Source organism: Magnolia sinica, chromosome 7, assembly GCF_029962835.1.
Source record: "Magnolia sinica isolate HGM2019 chromosome 7, MsV1, whole genome shotgun sequence".
In the NCBI taxonomy this organism is placed as follows: Eukaryota; Viridiplantae; Streptophyta; class Magnoliopsida; order Magnoliales; family Magnoliaceae; genus Magnolia; species Magnolia sinica.
The window spans coordinates 5156032-5180186 of NC_080579.1; the positions used below are offsets into that span (position 1 = coordinate 5156032).

The window sequence follows — 24155 nt, forward strand, 5'->3', positions numbered from 1 at the left end:
AACTGACCATTTTGAGGACACATGTAGTCAGGGGAGTGAATGTGGGGAGGTAGGTGGTAAAGAACCCTATGGGGAAGCGCCTTTTGGCGAGGAGTGTTCTGCAGGAGTTGGTGTAGCAGTGAATCTCAGTTTGTACAATGCTTCGGTTCACGAACTTGAGGCTCTGTCGACATGTACCCGCCTACTCCATGTGGCCGCCTGGCAGCCATGTTTTCTCTGCTTCGGAGCCCCAATCCAATTCCGAATCAATTTCCCTGGAGGTGGGAAATTCTAATCTCGCCCTAGTGATTTCAGATCATGACGCGTGGCATCAGATCTCATGAGTCAATTCAATGGCCTTTACATGTGCTTCAGGTGGACCCCAGCGTCCTCTTGTTTTTGCTGCATCATCGCCACGTGTGTAGTTTATCTCCAGCATGTGCTCTTCCTCAAATGTGGGACTTTCAAAATGCCTCTTTTAATAGCAAATGCGACTGTATGCAGATCCCTCCTCTGTCTAAGAGTATCAAGGGAGCTGAGACACTTTCCTCTTCAGAGTTCGATTCATGTTTGCAGCTCTTACCAAGTGGAAACTTCAGTATGCAGGTGGAGGCTGAAAGCTTCGATGCTGCTCGTAATGATCAACTACCTCTGATGGAAGATTCGGAAATATCCCAGGGATTATTTTGTCAGGGTAATATGGTGTCGGTGGCAGATGATTGGGAAAGGGAGACGAGGAATTTGTTGTAAGATGAACCTGGTTTGGAGGATGCGGTGATCATCACCCCTTTTGGCTTTTAGACAGGTAGTTGCTGAAGATTGCAAACTTCCTAGAAATGATCTGTCAGTAGAAAGATCGACCGGTGGCTGGTTATGGTGACGATCAGTTGCAATGGACAAAAGACGTGCTAGACCGAGTCAGTAACCTTATGGGCTTGTCTTTTGGGGCAGAAGATGAAGATGCATATGCTTTTTATCAGTTTGTGAAGAACAAAGGGGAACAACAAAAGGAGTTACAGGCTTTCAGAGCTAGAAAATCCCCAAGACGATGGAGAGAACTCATGAGTCTTCAGTGCACGATAAACTATGACTCTGCGGGTAAGTTTGGTGGGGACATGAGGGTATGGTGGTTATCCAATGATTATCTTTTCATGGAATGTCAGGGGTTTGGGCTGTAAATATCAGAGGGCCCAAGTGAAGGCAATCAAAAATCAAAAGCTGATGTGGTGGCGCTTCAGGAGTCAAAGATTCAGAATATGAGCAGGGAGATTATTGACTGTGTCTGGGGGATTAGAAATAAGGATTGGCTGACGGTGGATACTATCGGATTTGCTACGGGCATTCTTGTGGCTTGGAACATGGATAAATGGAAGAAAATCGACAACTTTATTGGATCGTGGTCCCTTCCAGTTATATTGCAGGAAGTTGGATCTGGATGGCAGTGGATCTTTTCTGCAGTTTATGGTCCGTCTCATCCAGTGTTTTGAGATCAGTTGTGGAATGAGTTGAATGTTTTTAGACAGAACTGGAAGCCGTTGTGGCTAGTTGGGAGTGATTTCAATGTTTTTAGATTCTCTAATGAGAAATCTAATGGTGGGCGTTCTACAAGCAGAATGAGAGCTTTCTTTGATTGGGTGCATATGCATGACTTGGTGGATCTGCCGCTGGGGGGTGACAAGTTTTCCTGGTTGAACGGATAGTCTATGCCTATTCTTTCACGTCTGGATATATTTTTAGTCTCTCTGAGATGGATTAACAAGTTCCCTTTGGTGAACCAAAGGGCTCCCCCGAAATCAATTTCAGATCACATGCCAATAATTTTGGAGGTTTCGGAAGAGAACAAGGGTCTGAAGCTGTTCTGCATTGAGTTAGCATGGTTGGAAATTGAAGGCTTTGATCAATTGGTTATGGATTGGTGGAAATCGATGTCGGTATCTGGTTTTGCTGGTTTTCAGCTGCATCAAAAACTGAAAATTCTGAAAGAGAAGATCAAATGCTGGAAAAGGAATGTCCTTGTTGCTTGGGAGGCTGAACTTGATTCGATGTTGGGGGAAACTAATGATTGGGATGCCAAAGAGGAATGCAGTCCTCTCTCCCCAGGAGAGAGAGAGATAAGAGAGTCTCCTTATTGTCATCTTACGCTACTCATATTAAAGAGGAGATCAAGTTTAGATAAAGATCTAGAGCACTTTGGCTAAAAGAAGGAGATACGATATCAGGGTTTTTCCACATGGTAGCTAGTGCGAGGGCTCGGGTTAACAGAATTAGCAGGTTGGAGATAGTGGCAGTCTTACGTCGGATAAGGACAAGATTTGTGAGGTGATAGTGTGGTTTTATAGCGAGCTTTGGTCCTTTGATCAGTGGGGTAGACTTGTGTTTAGATAACCTCCAGCTTTCGCAATTATCGAGAGAGGTGGCGGATTCTCATGAAACTTCCATCTCTGAGGAGGAGGTTTTAGGTGCTTTAGGCTCCATGTGCACTGAGAAGGCCCCGGGTCTTGACAGTTTCCCTATGGCTTTCTTTATAAGGTTTTGGCAGGTTATAGAAGGGGATGTTATGCACTTTGTTGCTGAATTTTCAATCGCAGCGCAGACGGCTTTCTAGATAGATGAGAGCGACTTTTGTTGTTCTAATTCCTAAGACCGAGGGGGCCAAAAGGATCAAAGACTTCTCCTCATTAGCCTAATTGGAGGTCCTTACAAGACCATAGCCTAGGTGTTGTCTTTAAGATTTCAAAAAATATTAGCTCAAGTTATTTCAGAGAATTAGGGGGGCTTTTGTTTTGGAAAGGCAGATTCTTGATGGAGCTCTGATTGCTCACGAGTGCATTGATTCTAGACATAGAGAAGGAAGACGCAAGGTGGTATGCAAGCTCAAAATAGAGAAAGCGTACGATTACGTTGACCGGGAATTTTTGGATTTTATTCTCCATAGATTGGGTTGTATTCAGAAATGGAGGAAGTGGATGTGGGCCTGTTTCCACTCCCCTTCGTTCTTTGTTATTATTAATGGGTCCCCTAAGGGGTTTTTTAGGGCATCCCGAGGTATCAGGCAAGGTGACCCATTATCTCCTTATTTGTTTGTGGTCGTTGGGGAGGCTCTCAACATGATGCTTCACAAGGGAGAGGAAGCTGGATTGTTCGAAGGTTTTCATATGGCTCGAGGGAGCCTGTCTATCTCTCATCTTCAATATGTTGATGATACTTTGTTGTTCTGCAAAGCGGAGGTGAGATTGATTGATAACCTTTGGAAAATCATCGTTTGCTTTGTGGCAGTATCGAGGCTGAATGTTAATGTGGCAATGTCAGAAATGCTAGGTATTCGCATGGGTTCTGAGGAACTCTATACAATGGCGACCGTCTTTGGTTAAAAGGTGGAATCATTTCCATCGACCTATTTGGGTTTGCCCCTATGCATTAGGAAACTGGCTACGCAGCTTTGGGACAGAGTTGTTGAGAGACTTGAAAAGAAGTTAACCAGTTAGAGGCAACGATATCTTTGGGTGGTCACATAATCCTCATCAAAGATGCTTTCTTGAATATGCTGGTGTACCTTTTATCTTTATTCAAATGCTCTAAATCTGTATTGAATAGATTGGAAAAGATGAGAAGAAATTTTCTTTGGCAAGGATCGAAGGAGAAACACAAGTTTCATCTTCTAAAATGGGATGAAATTTGCAAGGCAGTTTCTCAAGGAGGTGCAGGAGTTATGAATATTGGTCTTATGAACTTGGCTTTTCTTGGGAAATGGTTATGGTGCTTTTCCACTGAAAAGGGAAGTTTGTGGAGAATGATTATTACTTGTAAGTATGGCGTGACCGAGAGGGGTTGGGAATTGAAGGAGTCTTCATTATATTGTGCTTCAAATGTGTGGAAAGCAATTTTGGCGGTTAGGCATCTTTTCATTAGGGGTATTTCCTTTTCCCTAGGCGGTGGGATTGTATTTGGTGTGGTGATCATCGTCTTCAAGAAGATTTTCCTTCCCTGGCTGAAGTTGCCTTGGATTGATTTGTTTCTATAGCGGGTTGCTTCATCATGGTTGGGAGGAATGTGGTGTGGGCTCGTCATTGCCGTCTCAACCTTTCTGAAGGGGAAATCACGGAACTTGTGGAGTTTTTGTCTTGGCTAGAGGATATTACTGGTTCAATCTGACGATTCCATGCTATGAAAAGCCCACCCTTCGGGCTGATTTTCAGTTCATTCCTTCTTTGATTTAAAATCCAACTCCTCTTTACCTCACCTTTTCCCTTCCCATTTATGGTCTTATGGTGCTCCTCCTCAGGTTGCAGCATTCACATGGCTTGTGGGAAGAAAGAAATAAATCTGCAAAGAAGATCTTTGGTCCTTCTAATATTTGTTTGATGAGTATGGGGGATGTTAAATCAATAGACCACTTATTCATTGTGTGTTTGCCCGCTCAATTTGGGATCACTTCTCCACATCGATTGGGTTATGCCAAATACAGCGCCAGACTTGTTGTGGGCCTGGCACAGGGGAGGAGTGGGAAAATCCAAAAAGGCAATTTGGAGGTTGCTTATGCTTGTGATTTGATGGTCGATTTGGGGAGAGCAAAATATGCGTTGTTTCTATAATAGGAGTCTTTCTCAATGAGAAGTGATAAGGGAGATTATTTGTAATTTGAGGGGTTGGTCTTCTTATGTAAAGGCGATTAGTCCAGCCAATGTCTCACTTTTTTCAGAGGGTTAGGCATGGTTTGCTTTCTTTGGGTGTCTCTCCTCTTTTGAGTGGTAGAGTTGGGTTGTTTTAGCCTTTTCTGTTCGTTTTTGTTCTTTTCTAATGAAATTGTTGTTATCTCTTAAAAAAAATTTGTTCAATACAAAATTAAGGCTACCTTTATTCACCAAGTTGCTTTACTTCATTGATGATAGATTAAGTTTTTTCTTTTTCTTTTTTTCTTTTTTTCAACGAAACCAAACCTCTCTTATTGTTGTGTTTGTTTGAGTTCTACAGGGTGGGAGTCCAATTTTTATGCAGCTACATTACACTTCCACTGTATTCACTTGTATCTCAGGTATCTTATTTTGTCATATGCTATTCTTTATGTTTTTAGTATTCTAGAAATGAGCTCAAATTGAGATTGGGAATTGTTTTGCATATAATTTCTTAGAACCTATCTAATTTTTAGAGATAATAATAACGCACCTATTTTGGTTGATAGCTCCAACATGGTGCATTATCTTTGATATTTATAAAATTTGCATTGGTATGCTTTGGGTGTTCTTCAAGTAATCTCAATAAAATCTTCAGTGATCATTTTCATTCCATATTTGGGTGTTTTGGGTTTGCCTAACCTCCATAAAGGAATTGTTAGAATTGTCAGACCTCCATGCATAATCATTTCTGCAGTAGTTGCCTATATGAATCTTTGAGGCCAAGTACCTTATTTGTTCCGAACAGGGAACTTCCCTCTTTGGAGCTTAGTTTGTAGATGCGACATCCATGATTGGTCTATCCAAGCCATTGGTCTGATGATCCCATCATGGATGGACCATTCCCCCAAATATTCCAAATTGGAAGATCCTAGCCATCAAATCTTCGGTCTTTCCTCCAAGTTCATGCATATCTTTTTAACCATGTATTTGTGTGCCAATAGTGGGAATTTAGAGTTGACCAATTGAGGGGATATTTTGGGAATGTATTTTTTTTTTTTTTTGTTTCACATGCACTCGCACAACCCACACACACCTACACACTCACACCACAATGGATGCTCAAACCCATAACCTCGTGTTGAAACTCTTGTGAGTCTACCTCTGAGCCATAGAGTCGCAGGCTATTTTGGAAATGGTTCGCCCTTGATGAGGGTAATCAAATTGATGGCTTGGATAGACCAACCATGGGCCCAACATCTACAAAGTACAAACTAAGTTCTGAGCATGGAAATTCCTTGTTCGGATGGAATAGGGAACTTGGCCTCATGAATAATTGTATTATAATGTTTTCCTCAAACAATCTAATGTTCAATCACCATGTGTCTAAGATAGGCCCCATGACATGCTATTAAAGCATGGTGGAACCACCATGGCGTGCTCATCTGTAGTGTACCAGTGCAAGATAAAAATTAGTGAAAATTCGTTTTAAGATAGAAAGGATGGGAATTCATAGAAGCTATGAGTCTACATTATGAGAAAGGTTGTTAACAAGAATTGTGTTGATAAATGATAACCATCTATGGCATGCTTAAAAATTTATCTGATGATTGTTAAATTGTTTTTGGAAATTTCCCAACTAGTTCTTAAAAAATGACACTGAAACCAGATCTTTAGAGTAATCAAAGAATCTATACGGGTTGATGAGGGTTATCTCCATCTTCCATCCCCATAAAAACGATAGTTATTTATTTTTAAGAGCATTGATGCTTTTATTGCAAAGAGGCTGAAGCCTAAAGAATTACCGAAGAGAGAAAGGAAAAGAAAATAGAATTCACAGATCTACCCAGCTATCAAGAAAATGAGCCGATGCAATAGTGTAGTCTTTGATTCAATTGCTCTTCCCATAACATGCATTTTAGCCAGATTGAAAACCTCCAATATTTCTCCTTTCCGATTCTTGAAACAGCTATTATTCCTTTCCAACGATAGAAACCAGATTTCAGCTAGAAGAAAAAGATGCCAAACCTTCTTCCTTATCTCTCTTTTGCCCCCACCATGCCATGACAAGAAGACAAATTCAATGGATCCCGGCAAAACACACTCAATGCCAAACATGATACATATATAAAAATCCCTCTTGCATCTTTCTTGTAAATAAACAATGGATGAAAACAATGTTTTAAATATCAACAATATTGGCCAATATATCCCACGATATATCTTGTATCCCACTTGTGCGATACAAAACATACAAGTAGTGCCAATATATCCCACATGTTTGATCCGGTGAGCATTTTCAATTTCTAATCCTTTTTTTTTTTTGTTGAAATTATAATAAATCAGTGTCAAATGGTTCCAAATACATTGGTTCTTCATGTTTTGAATGAAAAATCATGGAGTTGGAGCTTTCATTTCAATATCCATTGGTTCTTCATCTTCTTGATATTTTTTTTCAAAATTTTCCTTCAACAAACTCTCAATTGAGACTAATTTCAAAGTATTTAGGAGTATTTGATGAAGTGATCATCACACACTCTAATTTTGAAATTTGAGTGTAGGTGGCCTGATTTGGGGAAATTTTAAAAAACAAAATCAAAATTTTCCTAATTTCTCCCAAATCGATTGCAATGTTGCACTCCAAACATGAAATCAAGCCTATATGAGGGCTGATCTACTGATTTGTTAAGTCCTTGTCAATTTTCGAAAAATTAAAAATCAATTTTTAATTTAAATTTAATAAAAAAAAATTTCTCGAAAATTTCCTTCAACTGTCAATTGATACTAATTTCAAAGTATTTAGGAGTATTTGATGAAATAATCATCACACACACTCTAAATGTTATACATTCAATTTGAGTATGGTTGCATTAGTTCAGTCCGATAGTGCAAAGCTTAGGACCCTATACAAGGGAAACTTATTATATGCACTTTTGTTTGAGATGTTATGATTCAAAAGTGTGTATTAAGGTCTTTTTAACAATCCCTGAAGTTCTATTGAAAAATTCAACATTTTCCAAATGTTTTCCCATATTTCCCAAATAGTGCGATAAATTACTGATACAAACGATATATCCCATGTAATAACCGATATGTATCTGTATCCCATGGATGTGATACATAATGCGATACCGATATTTCGAACACTGGATGAAAAAATGGTTAACCGATTCCTCACCCTGAGCACATTAAACATACACTCGGAAGAATCATCTTTCTCTTGCACAAATTATCGACTATAAGCACTTTGTTTCTTCCCACTAGCCAAGCTAGAGTAGCCACCTTTGGGGGAGCACTATATTTCCACAGACGAGCTGTGTGACTGACCCCATTGATATTTGACCCACCTGATCATTTGGTAAAAGGACCTTGCCACCCTTATATTTGCCTCTAGGGAAATTCCTGCTAAACGGGCGAATGCCTCCCTCTGTTTTTGCTCCCCTAACCATACATCCTTCCAAAATCTAAAAGCAAGTTATGTTCTACAAAAAATCTTACACCCTTTTTGGTAGATGCCTGAAAAATGAGCTGATCTCATTTTAGCAAACAATAATTATGTACTGGAGATCTTGGTCTTCCATGCATAGTAACTGTTAACATGAATCGTTATGTATTAGAGATCAATATCTCTAATACATAATTACTGTTATCTAAAATGAGATCTACTCATTTTTAGGTGTCTTCCAAACAGGGTCTTAGTAGTGAATTTGTTGGTTTTGGGAGAGAATTTAATTTTTTGCAACAATCATTATGCATTTTTCATTGTCATAATTTTCCTTGGTGCCAATGTACTCATGCCACAACTAATCGACCATTGTTTCAATGCCACATGATCTTGTTTGTTTCCAGTGTCAAATAATGATTTTATGGTGGGAATAAACAGATGGGAACACACATGAAGCAGTCCATATTCGACGAACAGACATCTAAGGCCCTCAAGAAATGGCATCAAGCTGCAAAGAAGAAGCATGGGAAGACACCTCCCCATTCCCCTACTTCTAGGACTTTGGGTATGAGCGCAGATACAAGTGGGGATTCAACGCCGTTGCATGAACTTCAAGTCAAGGCTAGTGCAACGGGCATCACAACATCACGCTCCAACAAGAATCTTCACTCAAACCATGAAATGACTGAGATGGAAGGCAACATGTCACCCTCGGTACCGAATTTGCTCTGATGACCCCACGAGCTGCAAACTGATGTGGTGATCTGATTAGTGAATTTAGGCTCTCTCATAGTTTTTGTAAGAATTTAGCTGAAAATCATGTATACCATGGACTGGCAGAGAACTTGATTACAATAGATGGTCTTGATCTCCTATGTCAAGCACAAGGGTCTAGAATGTGGGCTAAATGAACAAGCACGCCATGATGAAGATGGCATCTCATTGGCTAAGCCTTCTACATCAATGAAAAGTACCCAATGGTGGTGGTTGATGATGATGACAATGATGGTGTTAGCAGTGTCATTATGATGATGATGATGACAATGATGGTGTTAGCAGTGTCTATGATGATGATGATGATGACACTGATGGTGTTAGCAGAGTCTATGATGATGATGACAACTCTCCTTGGGCAGTTCTGTTTTCCATGCCTCAATGTGGTGCATTTACTATCATATCTTGTACATTGTAAGGTGCATTTGAGACATGGTAACATTAGGCTATGTACAAGAAGTGTAATTTTCATTTGGGAAAAGAATGTCGATACAATAGTCTGTTTTAGTCATTTCAGATCAATAATACAAAGAAAGAGTGAATATTTTTATAGCATTGAATATCAAATTAAGATGTTGTGTTCAAATACTCAGTGTGATTATGACTATAAATAGATCAATGTCCAAATATGGCATCTCATGATTGCTTTGTATTACAATGTATATTTTGGATCTTGACTGTTCATACATCTGGATGAGCTACTGTAAAGCCCTGTCCCTTCTGTGCATGATGACCGATGCTCTTGAACTCTGTATCCATACATGTGAGCCATAAATGCCTCTCACAACCCACGTGTGGGAAAGAATCTCTACAATGCCCCCATGACACTATCCTCTCATATACCCCACTCTTATGTGTAAAAGTTAAAGCTACACCTCTCTTCATGTCACTCCATGTACATGACATCATTTAGCCATACCTCCCATGTCCATTTAATCATGAATTGAGGCCCTTAAATATCCTAATTAAGACCTTTATCACTAATGCATGCAGGAGATGGTACCACATCACCCTTCTAGACTTTTCTCTCCTTAATCACCTCATTCTCTATATATGGCCATCCCTTGATCTAATTTTGGGCACATTAGTGCCCAATTCCATCTTAAGCTTACACCTTGCTATAGAGAGAGAGAGAGAGAGAGAGAGAGAGAGAGAGACTATCCATTAAGACAATCTCAACCATCCATCAAGCGATCTCAACCATTGATCAAAGTAAGAACACCCTCTCTCACTTCCTTTCATTTGTTTCTTCCTTTGATCTTTTTCTTTTGATGATGTAGGTGTGGGATCCACAATAGTGGACTCCACGGTGAAGACTACGAGCAATCCGAACTATGGAATGGGTTGGATGACGGGGAAAACACTAATACCAGCTTGATCCAAAGCTTGATAAAAATAATAAAATGTGTGGGACCCACTGTTATACATACTATTACTAGGAATGGAATACAAGCAATTTCTGACATATCCAGAAAAACAGTATAAACAAAGTAAGCAAAACATTTTCCATGATTTTTTTGGATCATACATAATTGCATTGATCACAATAATTCAGCTCTTTTTCCAGTTTGATGAATCCGTCGATCTATAAATTCGCTTTGGTCCAGAAAAACAAGAGAAGACAGTATTATGACCAATTTCACCACATTCCCATCAAATTATCACATTAGATCCACACTGCCCATCACATTTTGCTAGCCTATTTTAGGTGGCCCACACCAATAATCAAGTAGACCCAAATTTAGAGTGGGCCACACCAATGGAAGGTGGGGACAGAAAGGTCCACCGTTGAGGACTTCCTGGAGCTGACCACAACATTTATATGCCATTCAAACTATTCTTCGGGTGGACCTCATTGTAGAAAGCAGTGGTACTGTTTAAGCAGCCTAGGGCTTACTGTAATGTTTATTTTCCGTCCAAACTATCTGGGCCCACCAGCTAGTGGGACCCACTGGTGTTTATTTGCTGTCTAAAGCACAAATATCTGCTTTGTCCAAAGCTCCATGGGCCCACCAACTCATGAAGTCCACCATGATGTCTTATTTGTCATTCAATCTGTTAATAATGGCTAGATGAAGTGAGAGCACCATTATCGGCGTTGCCCAAATCTTTGAGGGCCCACTAATGTGTGAGGCCCACTGTCACATTTATTCGTAGTCCAACAATGGTGATTATTTGCGATACAACTTATTAACGGCCCACTAGAAAGTGGAGCCCACTATATTGTGTGAGTTTTATCGATGTTGTCCATCATGCCTACTTGCCATGAGGTATATCCGTGCCGTTATCTCACAACCACTTGACGCATGTATTGTGTATCATCATCGCTCATTAACCATAAGGCCCAACTAAGGTAAAGCCTTGGGGGCCAAATAGTAGAAAATTGTGTCGAATTAAAGCCATTAATGGAATATTTGTCTTGTGATGAATTAGGTGTGATTATAAATTCTAATAGTGCCTGGTCTTGTGATAGTTATGGATGGTGGCAATGGTGTTGATGGTTATGGATTAGTACACGTATGCAGTATGATACTTTGCTTAACATTATTTTATTGTATTCTAATTCATTTATTTAAATATGTTCATATTGATCATGTTTATGTATGCATTATGAAGTGTGGCATATTATATGTGCAGTATGAATTATTACATAATCATGTGCATGCATACCCTTATCATTCACTGGATAGATTGGTGAGATATGGAAATGTAAATTTGGTTACCACGGTTATATTCGTAGTCGCATAAGATGGATATTACAGTCGTGATTATGATCTATGATATGGATACCCCAGATGTGTATGGGGTTGTGGAACACTGAAAATGCAAAATAATAAGGGTAGATAGAAATCATTTGGGTTGAAAGTCCCTAAACTTTAATAGTACTTAGGGATGCCTCATTGTCGGGTTGAGTAGATAACATGGGTTATAGTGCGTTTGACTCATACTAACGAGGTCGTGTGAGAAGAGAATCCATAGACTAAAGCTTCGACATCTAACTGATCGCTCCACCCGCTAACACAAATGAGAAACCGGAAATCGACCTTCTATTGTATACATTACCAACATAATCAGTGTACACATAACCTACTAATTTCTCCTCAGATTTACTAAATATCGAGATGTAGTCAGTTGTACCTCGTAGGTAACAAAGTAGTCATTTCATAGCATTCCAATGTTGTTTGCCAAGATTTGACATGTATTTTCTCATAACACCCACCACATGCGAAATATCAGGTTTAGTATAGATGATGGCGTACATAAGACTATCAACCATGCTCGAGTAAGGCACACAAGACATATACTGTTTTTCTTCTTTTAACACGGGACATTATTTTGATAAAAACCGAAAGTGAGTAGCGTGGGGGTGTGCTAACTGATTTCTTATCAAGTCCAAACTTGACCAAAACATTCTTAAGATACTATTCTTAAGACAACTATAGCTTACTCATTTGCCTATTCCTGTGTATATCAATGCTAAGAATCATTTTTTCAGCCCCAAGATCTTTCATCTTGAATGTTTTTGATAACTAAGCCTTCAATATAATGATTTCAAACATTTTTTGGGTAGCGATAAGTATATCATCAATATACAATACCAAAATAATGAATTTTCTATCACTCAGTGATTTGAAGTAGACACAATGATTGAACTCACTTTTGATAAACTGCTGACTTAACATGATATTAAACTTTTTGTACCAGCGCCTAAGTGAATATTTCATGTTGTACAACGACCTTTTCAACCTACAAACCTTATTATATGCTCCATATACCTTTCAAGTTGCTTCATATAAATATGTTCTTCTAATTTTTCGTGTAGAAAAGTTATCTTCACATTTAACTTATAGCATTCCGAATTTTCACGGCCAAAGTTTATACTCGTGACCGAGGAAACCGAGGTGTTAATATTGTAAAGTTAGAATGTCTCGAGGACTTGCCGTGAGATTTTCTCTCATCGATGTCACATTCATTTACACATTTGATGGAAATCAGCCATAAGAATGAAATTAACTGTCTTTCTTATTCTAAAAGAAAATAAATAAATTGTCAAAGGCTCTCACAATGAGAGCATAACATAAAATAGTGGAAATGTAAATAAAACCAATTCCTATTTTCTATTTCATTCGTCATGTTCTTCCTCGGGTCGGTGATCCTCTAGTTCTTCCATCTATTCATCACCTGCATTATGTATATGGTTGAGAGAGGGTGAATGCCCTACTCATAGTGATGGTTATCCTTTAAGATTAATAATAATTCAAGGGATTCATAAAAAGTAAAGTAAGGGTACTGATATGTCTCGTACTCCACTGATACATGAGATATTAGTATGCGCAAACAACTTACATGAGATGCATGCTTAGCAAAATATGTGCGGCTCATTATACGTAGTGATCATCACACTATGAAATATAATTCATAGAAAATCCAACTTGACACACATCCCATAACTACGGATATTCGTCGGCATAGCTAACACTATCATGGATTTATGCGAACATCTTAAGGCAACACAACACGCGGTTGGGGGATTTACGTAACACGATGTATTCATGGAGTGACTACTTGCGACATCCAATCCCGAAAAGTTGATGTAACACGTATGTCGATTTACATATATAGATTGTGCACCACGCCAACCAACCCACGGAATTACGTGCTGACCAAGAGGCCCGCTACCCATAACGCATTACGTCTATGATAAGATAATCGATTCACTAGTTGTGATACCTCTTTACATATCACTTGCACTTATAGAGAATATAAATTGAATCATAAAGAATATAAGTTGAATTTGGATCATGAAGAATATAAACTAAATCATAAAAGTTCTAGAATAGCAAGACACATGGCCAAGCCTTCAAGATATACAGCACAAGGCCAACATAATAAAGAGAAAAGTGACAATGGTCATATTAACAAAAGTGGCAATGGCCAACATAATAAGAGAAAAGTGACAATGGTCAACTCAACAAAAGTGACGAGTGGCAGGGCTAACTCAAATAAATTTAATAAGGCAAGGGCAAAGCTTGTATCCATAGCCTCACATAAATTTAGAGAAATCTCTTGTATTTAACTTCATATCGTAAACCCAAAGGGCCAATAGTTGTAATGATATTAACCAAATTAATTGATAGGATAATTCCCAGAAAAACATGTAAACATGAAAGACAAGATAATTCATATCATAAAAGGCACGAAAGAGGCTAGATGAAATAATAGGATTATAGGTAACGGGCAGAATAAATAAATGAATTTAAAGTATTATAAGCTTAAAGGATAAAACCCTCACCTTTGATTGTCCGCTCGTCTAACCTCAATTTAACGTTCACACTTTAAGGTTTTAATCTTGTACTAATATACATGGTTATGTACAAATTAAATTCCCGTAGTATTGACTAAGGGAAAATCCCGTTTTTAAGTTCTGATTTTGATCGTGCCACTAGGCACACTGATCCACCGAGTTGACTCGGTTTGACTCGGTAAGCCGTTCACACATCTTGCTGTTTGGAAGCAAGAGAAGGAAGAGAAATCAGAAAAGGAAGAAGAATGGAGGGGAGAAGTGAACCTGTCTGTTCCTTCCAAATCGGACTCTGGGCTTCTTCAGCAACTCCTAAATCCTGGCTGGGAAGACTGGAGCTCCTTCTTCTTGTTGTTATCGTGGAGCGTGTAGGCGATCGGTTTTCTCTCTCTCCCTCTCTCTCTCTCTCTCTCTCTCTCTCTCTCTCTCTCTCTCTCTCTCTCTCTCTCGCTGTTTCTTTCGGGTGCTGGGCGAGGGCTTTTTATAGCGTTTGGTCGGTTGCAATCCTTCCACCGACCATTTTTACGCAGAGGAACGATCTGGAGATTCTCTTACGCAGGTCCCTGCTTGTGTGAAACAGGGAATGGGTGCATGAACACCGGATCTATCCATCTCTCCCTTTCGAACGATGCAGGCTTGGTCGGCTGGTGGTATGGACTTCTTGGATCGGCCTGCTGGCGTCCACGGTCCCACCAGAACACTGATCAAGCCGTCGTTCTTGATCTTCCTTCCGCACGGAGAGTCCTACCGCACGCTGGATTGGCGGACGCAGATCCGCTTGGATTTTCTTTCCTCCGCCCCTGGTGTTGAGGAGGGATCCGGAATCTCCCTTTCCTCCTTCTGAACGGTCCGGATCAGATCCGTGATTCCGTTTGAAGCTCTTCTATGCGAAACGGACTCAACAGTGCCCATTTCCTGCGTTGTCTTTGCAACCGATTCCTTTCCTTATCGGGTTTGCAAAAAGGGCCCATGGATCATATCGTTTTTCTCATCCCAAACATTTGGACGGTCTGGATTTCCTATCCTAGTCATGATTCGAGTCGGATGGGCCACTTTAAACGGTCGGCGTTTGTTTAGATCGCAACCGGCGCGAAACAGGGCCTCCCTGCGAGAATTCACGGGTCAAACACGGTTTGACCCGACCGCTATCTTGGTGTGCGTCTGGTGACCACCGACTGTGTACGCGCGCAATGCAGAGTGGGGCCCACCGTAATTTTCCTTGAAAATCCACTCCGCCCATTTGTTCTTCCCATCTATTTTAAGTGTTAAGCCCAAATTTGAGGCGTATCCAACGGTCGGGTAGCTCTTTTTTGATTGAACATATGGTTTAACACCCACCATGCTGATTCGACAGCTGATCTTCATCATGTACGGTTCATTCATGATGTTTAGGCCTGACATCGAGTTTCATGCCAAGAGGATTATGAGAATCATGTGATCTTAACTTCAGGGTTTGGTTTAGTGGTGTTTATGTAATTATTGCGGATATAAGAGTTTTGTAAAATCTAACAGTTCCACGTGGTTGTGGTTGTGTTTCTAAGTATTCCTTATGAAAGAATTTATATCTTAATCCCTATGTATGCAGGATCATACATCGATTTTTCTTAAGGGGATGTACATGCACTAATTCCTAAGATCAACAGTTGGATGATCTGATTTATGAATGAGGATCATTCTTAATAGTTATATTTGTAAGTCTAGGTTGTTGGATTGGCGTAGGATACTCCATATGTTTTACGTTGAATTCTAGGGTAACGCCAAACTTTCCTTATTAAGATGGTGGAAAGTTCGGGGCATTACACAATTGTTCTAATTCCATATTGTATTATTCATCCAACGCTAATACAAATCTTATAGATATTTTCTTGACCACAAGTGTGAATATCTCACCGAAGCCGATGCCTTTTTTTAAGCATAACCATTTGTAACTAGTCTCACCTTATATATATCCAGTTTCTTACGCAAGATTTACTTACAACCAATTGCTTTCCTCCCAATGGGAAGCTCCACCAACTCCCACATTTCATTGTTGTATAAAGAATCAATTTTGTCACGCATTGTTGTCATACACTTCCCAGTATCTGTATCATCTAATGCTTCCTAAAAGGTAAACGGATCCCCCTCATCCGTAACGAAGGCAAACACAACATTTAAATCATCATTGTATCTCAACCATAGCCTGCAATTTCTCGGTGGATTTCTCTTAACATGTGGTAAATACATGAAATTTATGTTTTAGAAAATAAAATCAAACTTTTCTAGAGAAGTCAATGAATGTGAAGAAAAATGATGACCTTCCTCCAAAAACAACAGGCGATAATCCCCGCACATCAGAATACATATTCAAGTTGTCATTTACTTACATGTTTTTCAATTTTAAATGATAATATTTATTGTTTACCATATATACAATGCTTGCATATATCTAAATCAAAGTTTTTAAAAGCAATAATTAAACCACAACTGAGTAGTACCTTCATATTATGCTCACTCATATGGCCTAGGCCTAGGCACGTGTGCCACACATGTGCTAAAGTGAATTCCGCTATAAATGTTACGACTCCACCCGATACAGTGCTCACAATCATCTTATAAAGGCTTTTGCTTCTTTGTGCCTTCATTACAGTGAGTGTCCCCTTTAAAACTTTCAATACCATCATAGCCAAAGAACTTGTACCCGAGTGCATTAAAAGCTCCCAGAGTTATCATATTTTTCTTCAAATCATGAATGTGCCTCACATTCATTAAAGTACACTCCACCCCATCAAACATTTGTATACGAATTGAATCAATTCCGATCATCTTACATGTGTGATCATTGCCTATAAGAACCAAGTCACCATCATACTTGCTATACGAGGTGAACCAACTTCGATGAGGTCATATGTGGTATGATGCCCCTATATCTAAAATCCACTAATTTTTATATTCATCATATAAGTGATTAACTTTAGACATTGATAACCCATCACAACCACTCATTCTTATATCAGATTTTGCTAAATTGGCCTCCTTTGTCAAATCATCTGAGTTCTCCTTCTTCTAGGTTTTAGGATTTATACAATCATTTTTCATATGCAGTGTCTTCCCACAATTCCAACACTTCAAATTCCCTTTGTCTTTCGACTTAGACCTCAATCATAACTTCCCATTCTCTCGCTCAGATTGTCTCCCCCTAGTAATTATTGCACTCATAGAAGTACCTATAGAAGTACCTTCCTCACAATTATTCTTTCTCAAATGTTTTAACTGAAGGGTTGAGATAGCGGTATCAAGGCCCAAGGTATCCCTGTCATGACACAAAGTATCCACCAGATTCTCGTAAGAATCCGAAAAGGACATCAACAATATTAGGGTTTTGTCTTCTTTGTTGATTTTCACATCTACACTTGTCAGTTTACAGACTAGTTTGTTGTACTCATTGATGTGTTTAGATAGATCTGACTCTTCCAACATCTTTAGAGCGTACGACTGTCTCTTCAAATATAGGTGATTGAAGAGCGATTTCGTCATATAGATACTCTCCAAGTTCGCATACAATCCTGCGATAGTCGTCTCATTAATGACATTATAAAGGGTGTCGTTAGCCAAGCACAATTGGATTGCTCTAATTGTGATCCGATATAAGTCATCTTAATCATCTTCTTTCATAATTTCAGGACGTTTCGCTTTGTCAATAAATGCCTATTGGAGCCATTGCTGAATCAAGAGTGCTTTCATCTTTAATCTCCATAATGTAAAGATTGGGACAAGATTGCCCACATCTTGAAAATCAACTTCGACTAATGGTGATGTTGTTAAGAGGAGGTAGATAGGAAATTAACTGCAACTTTTCTGTTCCTTTTGTTTCAATGAATTGTGTCGCTTAAGTAACTAACTGTTCTACTTTTTTGCCATTTTCATTTTTATCTTTTTTTAATTGATTTACTTATAATACACGTCAATCAATCCATGAAGACTAGTTTGCTCGCTTGCTGCATTGTTCTGCCATAAACAAAAGCTATTTGCTAGATGTTGATTGCCTTTTATTTGTTCCACTTCTGACCTTATTCATTATTTTGGAGATCAGTTTCTTTGCCTCCCTCTATCTTATGTAATTTTTCTTTTTTATTAATAAAGTATGTGGTGGTACCGTCCATCTTTCTTCACTTAAAAATATAAAAATAAAATAATTAAAAATCATGTGACCCCGAACAAATAGTTGCCTATTGTGAACACTAGGAAATTGACATCCACGCTGGTTTTTATGTTTTTGTTTTTGTGAGGGGTGTTTTGACTAATTTGGATTGATGATGCGATGTAGATTTGGAGTCGCTACTAGCCACTTAACTCGAAATCCCACAGTCGGCTAGAACTTGTAGAACATGTAAAGCTAGAGAATCCAACGACTCTCTTGCTTTTAGTTAACTCATGGTCTGCAATCTAGGATTCTGAGTAAGAGACCTCAGTTACAAAGAAGGAAGATGTTAGGCACTCTCTTTGCCTGTACAAATGTATGGTCTCTACTCCATGTGGTAAAGTAATCTTAAAGGACAAATGATATGGTCAAAATGGGACTAGGCACACTCGGATTTCTGATGTATCAAAATCTAGGATTCCGGCAAGCTATAGAGCATACGTCCGAAGAATGTATAGAAAAGCAGATGTAATGATGCTAATGTAATAAAAAATGGAAAGGAGACTAGATTACCATGAGTTTCTGATGTGACAGGATCCGATATTCGACAAGTCACAGAGCATACATTCAATGGTGATCTAGAGTAACAAAGGGGTTGAGAAGGGAGATAATGATATGATGAATATTTTATGTAAGATGATATGATCTTTGGCTTGCTCTTGAGATAGGTAGGACATGAAGTACACCATAACCAATCTGGATGGGATTGTAAGAGTCGAGGATGGCTTGGAGGAGACTAAGGGAAAGCTAAAAGATGGGGCTTGAAGACTTGGAGCTCCCTTTCACTCTCACTCTTTTTCTCTCTCTTACTCTCCCTTAGAATTTTTGGGAAATAGAATTGTTGTTTGAAATGAAAAGAGGTGAAGGCTATTTATAGCCTTTTGTGATGGAATTTTAGTAATTTCAGAGTTTGCGATGGGTAAAAGCTAACATGACGGCTTGTGATTGGTTGAGAGGAGAGAAGTATCATGTGGTATGCTCTTATAAGTTCTTGGAGTTTGGTAAAATGGTAAATAGGGTGAACTTCGGGGGTAATTCCATATGAAAGTTGACTTTGGGAGGGGGGACAACTGTGTGCTCAGGGGAGATACCTGTTGGATAAGGAGCGGCAATCCGATTACCACCGGCGGTAGTTAGACTTCCGCCCGGGCTGGGTACTCTCTGGGTTTTAGCTGGTGGGTTTGCTGCAGGACCTCGGGTCAGCCCAAAGCCTGTTTTTGGATGTTCAGATCAGAATGATTGGGTGTGTTTTGGGGAATTGGATCGATTTTCAGATAAGCATTGGCTTAGGTGGTGGTTTGGGTTTAGGTTGGGGTTTAGGCTAGGGTTAGGGTTTAGGAAATGGTTAGGGTTAAGGTTAGGGTTTAGGGTATGGTTGGGATTTTCGACTCTCTTTTGAGGGTCGTCCTTACTTTCTCAAGATGCTAGCCTGGGTGGGGTGTCTACACCTATTCTCAAAGATTAGTTATATAAGATCATCAAATGGGCTACATGTATATTGAATAGTCTGTTAGTTTCTCTAAATCATCCATTTATTTTGTACATGCATAACAGCTTCGCTCTAGATATATACACATGAAGGAGCCACCTACTGATCGGCCTAAATGTACCACACATGTGCCAAATTCCGATGTGTCCATGCTGGTGTAAAAATTGTTTATCATTTGAATGCATGTAGCATTTATCATTAGAGGTGTACACGAGTCGATCTGAGTCGAGCTTTGTCCAGCTCGGCTCGACTCGGCCAGCAAGATACCCCAACTCGAACTCGGCTCGGCTCGGTCCTCGAGCCTGATTGGCCAGCTCGGCTCGGTTCAGTTAGCAGCTCGAGCCAAGATCGAGTTGAGTTCGCCTGTGTAGTATTTTCACAAACACATCGACGGCACCTTCAAAATTTCACTGTTTGTAAAGTAGTAGTAGTGGTTTAACAGGTATTTCATCAAACACCTTGTAAGCAACATAAAAATTAAGAAAAAAATGGTATTTATTTCATATACATACCTTCCTTACTACCAACCACACTTCGTTGAGTCATTCCATCAAACACTTGGTGAGTAACATCAATATCAAAGTAACCGAGTCACCGAACTGGTTCAATTCGAGTTGGGTTCGATTTGAGTCGAGTCAAGCTCGGGCAAGCTTGAACTCGGTTCGAAATTTTTTCGAGCTCGGCTCGAATTGAGCTTTTTCGAGTCGAGTCGAGCAAGCTAACTAAGCTTACTTGGTTCGTGTACAATCCTATGTATCATCATGTTAAATGCTTAAATTTATCAATGATAATGCAGAGGCATTTTCACACCGAGCTCGAGTGGGATGGTACGTGGGATGCAGGGGCACACTCAGGGTGGGCGACCTGTATGAGACAGATGACTCATGTGAGGTGGGTGGCTTATGTGAGGTGGGCCCCACCCGTGTGAGACGGATGACTCACGTGAGGTGGACCCCACTCATGTGAGGCAGGTGGCTCATGTGAGGTGGGCCCCACCCATGTGAGGCAAGCGGCTCGTGTGAGGTGGAACCCATGTGATGTGGCGCCCACAAGGGGTTAAGCCGATGACCTAATCCATGAGATGTGGTGCCTAAATTATGATATAAAGGAATTGATTCGTCATGCTCTATCAATTTGAGCTTTTAGAGCAAACGGTTAGTTAACCTACATCAAAGTGATTAATGCAGGAACATTTTCACATGAGATCGAGTGGGTGTCTCATCTAAAGTGTTGTGAAATAAGCAAGTGGTTAGTTGTGCTTCATCAAATGGACTCGTACATGGCCCATTTGATAATCAGGCCTTAAATTCGTTATTGAGCCTCGACTGCAAGAATAAATAGGCCTGGGCTCAGCCCAGCATAACAACTGTCAAAGATCCGTGTGGCGGACAGGCTAGCCTACACCCAGACTGGACAAAGCAGATGCCAGGATCCAACCGTTGATTAAGGTGCCCAAAAAAATATCTTTTGCAGTCAAAAATCATACCCCTTGATTTTCTTGCCCTTTTCGTTTACCAGTACTTTTTTCTTTTTTTTTTGTTTACACACGCACACACACCCCACACACTCACGCTAGTGGAATTTCACCACCTATGAGTACTCGGACCCTTGAGCTAGAGTTGAAACTCCTGAGAGTCTACCACCCGAGCAAGAGTAAGGACCCATGTATCAGTACTTATTTTTATTTGAAAACTTATGTAGCCCCAAAAAAGTTTTCAACGGTAAGTATTCAATCCCCATTGCTTTCTATGGTGGGGTCCACTTGAGCTTTAGATCTACTTACTTTTTTGGCCCATGCTCTAAAATGATCTCGAAAAATGGGTGGACGGTATGGATATAGCCCACACATCATGGTGGGACCTACACAACTTGCTAACATTGAGTGATATTAGCACGGGACCCGATACGATTCCAGCTAGCCCCATGTATCAGTACTTATTTTTATTTGAAAACGAGTAAAATGAGTGTATTGCAAGTCCAAGGAATTTTAAAATGTCAGGAAGTCCCACCTGAGTTATGCAAAAATATATTTATGCTTACCGCAATAGTGTACATCCTAACCTCTTGTTTGAATTTGTGGTTATTACTTGGTGTGTTTGGATGCAGAAGTGAACTGAATTCCAAGCATTGAATTTGAGTCTATGACAACCAAACAGTAATATGGCCATGTTCCCTTTCAGCAAAGCTCGAAAGTTACGTGGAGCTTGTTTGTTTTGTTTTGTTTTTTCGTTTTTTTTTTTTTTTTTTGTTTTTTCCCAGTTAGCTTGATAGTACACACCCCACTGTCAGTTCACACTTCACTGTTAGCCACCCCCACACGGGAATTGATACCAAGACCTCAGTGTTGAAACGAGGTATCTTCACCCAGTCTGCCACTTGAGCTATGGATCTGGGTGTAAGTTAAGTGGAGCTTGGTATGAATGCTGAGGAAAATTGCAATTTGGTTGGTTCCACTTGATAGTGCATCCAAACGTGCATTTGAGGTTATCTTTCAATGATCCGAGTTGGTTGTTTGGTGGGCCTCCCTTTTTTATGGGGATAGCTAAAATATCCTAGATTAGAATCTTTCAAAATTTTGATCTTCTCTTTTCCTTTACAATAGTCAGTAATAAAATCAGTCTCATTCACTCATCATAGGAGCTATGTATATAATTTAGATTCTTTGCTGTTCACCATTAAAGGCCTATGTCCATGAAACCAATAATATTTGAATGGTCAAGTTATACCTGTGGTTTGGATTTTTTTGGACTCTGGAAGCAACCTCAGTTCAATATGCATAGATGCTCATGTACGTATAGATAGGGACATGCATAGACATAGAGCTGTACACGAATTGAACCGAGTCGAGCTCGGCACAGCTCGGCTCGGCTTGGCCAGCAGCTAACCCTCTAGGCTCAGTCTTCGAGCTTGACTAGCCAGTTTGGCTTGGCTTGATTAGTTGCTCGGGCTAGTTCGAGCCGAGTTCGAGCCTTGAGACATTTTCTCAAATACATATAATGCATCTTCAATCTCTCATGGAATGCAAAACAATAACAATATCTCACAGGTATTTCATTAAACACTCAGCAAGGAACATAAAAAACAAGATATGAGCGCAATTTCATACTGTGAAGTTTTTTTTTTATAGCAATTTGTTTCATATCCATTCCTTCCTTGCCACCATCCGATTCTATGGAGAATGTATGCATCTGAAACAACACTTCATTGAGTCATTTCACCAAACACTTGGTGAGCAACATCAACATAAAAATAACTGAGTCACCGAACTGATTCGATCTGAGTCGATTCGAGTTGAGGTTCGAGCCGAGTTGAGTCGAGCTCGGGCAAGCTCAAACTCAGCTCAAAATTCTTTCAAGCTCCAAAAACCAGCTCAACTCAATCCAAATCCAATTTCGAGCCAAGGCCAGTTGAGTTTTTCCTAGTCAAGTCGAGTCGAGCTGACCGAGCTAACTCAACTTGTGTACAGCACTACATAGGTGTGTGCACATGAACCCAGTAAATAATTCAGTTTTCTTAACTTGACAGCCACCGATTGAAGATTTAAGTCGGGCTCATCTACCCATCAGGCGAGCCACACATGTACATTGGTTTAAATTCTCTACCATCAGTTAATTTTGATGGCATGGCCAGCTTGCTGAATTGATTGGTCTAGCTTTGTGCTGGCTATCTTCGCAATGGAATGCACTTTTTACATGAACCACAATGTTTGAATGAAATGAATATCATAGAAACTTTCACATGGCTTTGATTTGTTTTATAAATTTTGTAGACAGCTACTACTATATTAAGAAAATGAATGAAAATGAAATGGTATAATTAGAAATGACTCTAGATTGGGAAAAGGATTCTTTATTGTTATTTTAACATCTTGTAAACTAAGACACTGTATAGGACTAACCCATCTGCCAAACGTTGCATATATGCTTGATATCCAAGCCATACATGAGGTGTTGGTCACTGGGTCACAAAAACCAAGCCCTTCTTCACATCAACAGGCCACAATATCAGCCTAAATGTCTTTAGTATATGCATTTCTTTTTTATACACTAGCTCATCTTTTAAGTGGAAAAGTCAAAAGGTCAAATAACCACTTTCTCTAAAAGCTCGAGCCGTCAGTGGATGGTGTATCAATGTATATCAACGGACTTCAACACAAAATTTCCTCCGAAAGCATATAACAGCGTGCCCAATTTAATGAATGGCTTGAATCTCCCAAATGTGTGCCACATGCGGCATGTACTTATACAGTGTTCGAAATATCGGGTATCACTTTATGTAACGCACCTTTAGAATATGAATATATATTAATTATCGCATGGGATATCTCGGTTGTATCGCCTAATGTAATGCTGTTATTGGAAACATGGCAAAACTTGGGA

The 24155-nt window shown here is 39.7% G+C and overlaps 1 protein-coding gene across 1 annotated transcript in view; it reads left to right on the forward strand.

Moving 5' to 3' along the window:
• LOC131250918 (MLO-like protein 9) overlaps positions 1–9319 on the forward strand; it is a 40244-nt gene extending 30925 nt beyond the window's left edge. Inside the window, exons 14-15 of the mRNA XM_058251312.1 lie at positions 4951–5011; positions 8473–9319. Coding sequence (XP_058107295.1) covers positions 4951–5011; positions 8473–8766 — 355 coding nt within the window. The 3' untranslated portion in view covers positions 8767–9319. The remainder of the gene's footprint in view (positions 1–4950; positions 5012–8472) is intronic.
• Positions 9320–24155: the final 14836 nt, after the last annotated feature.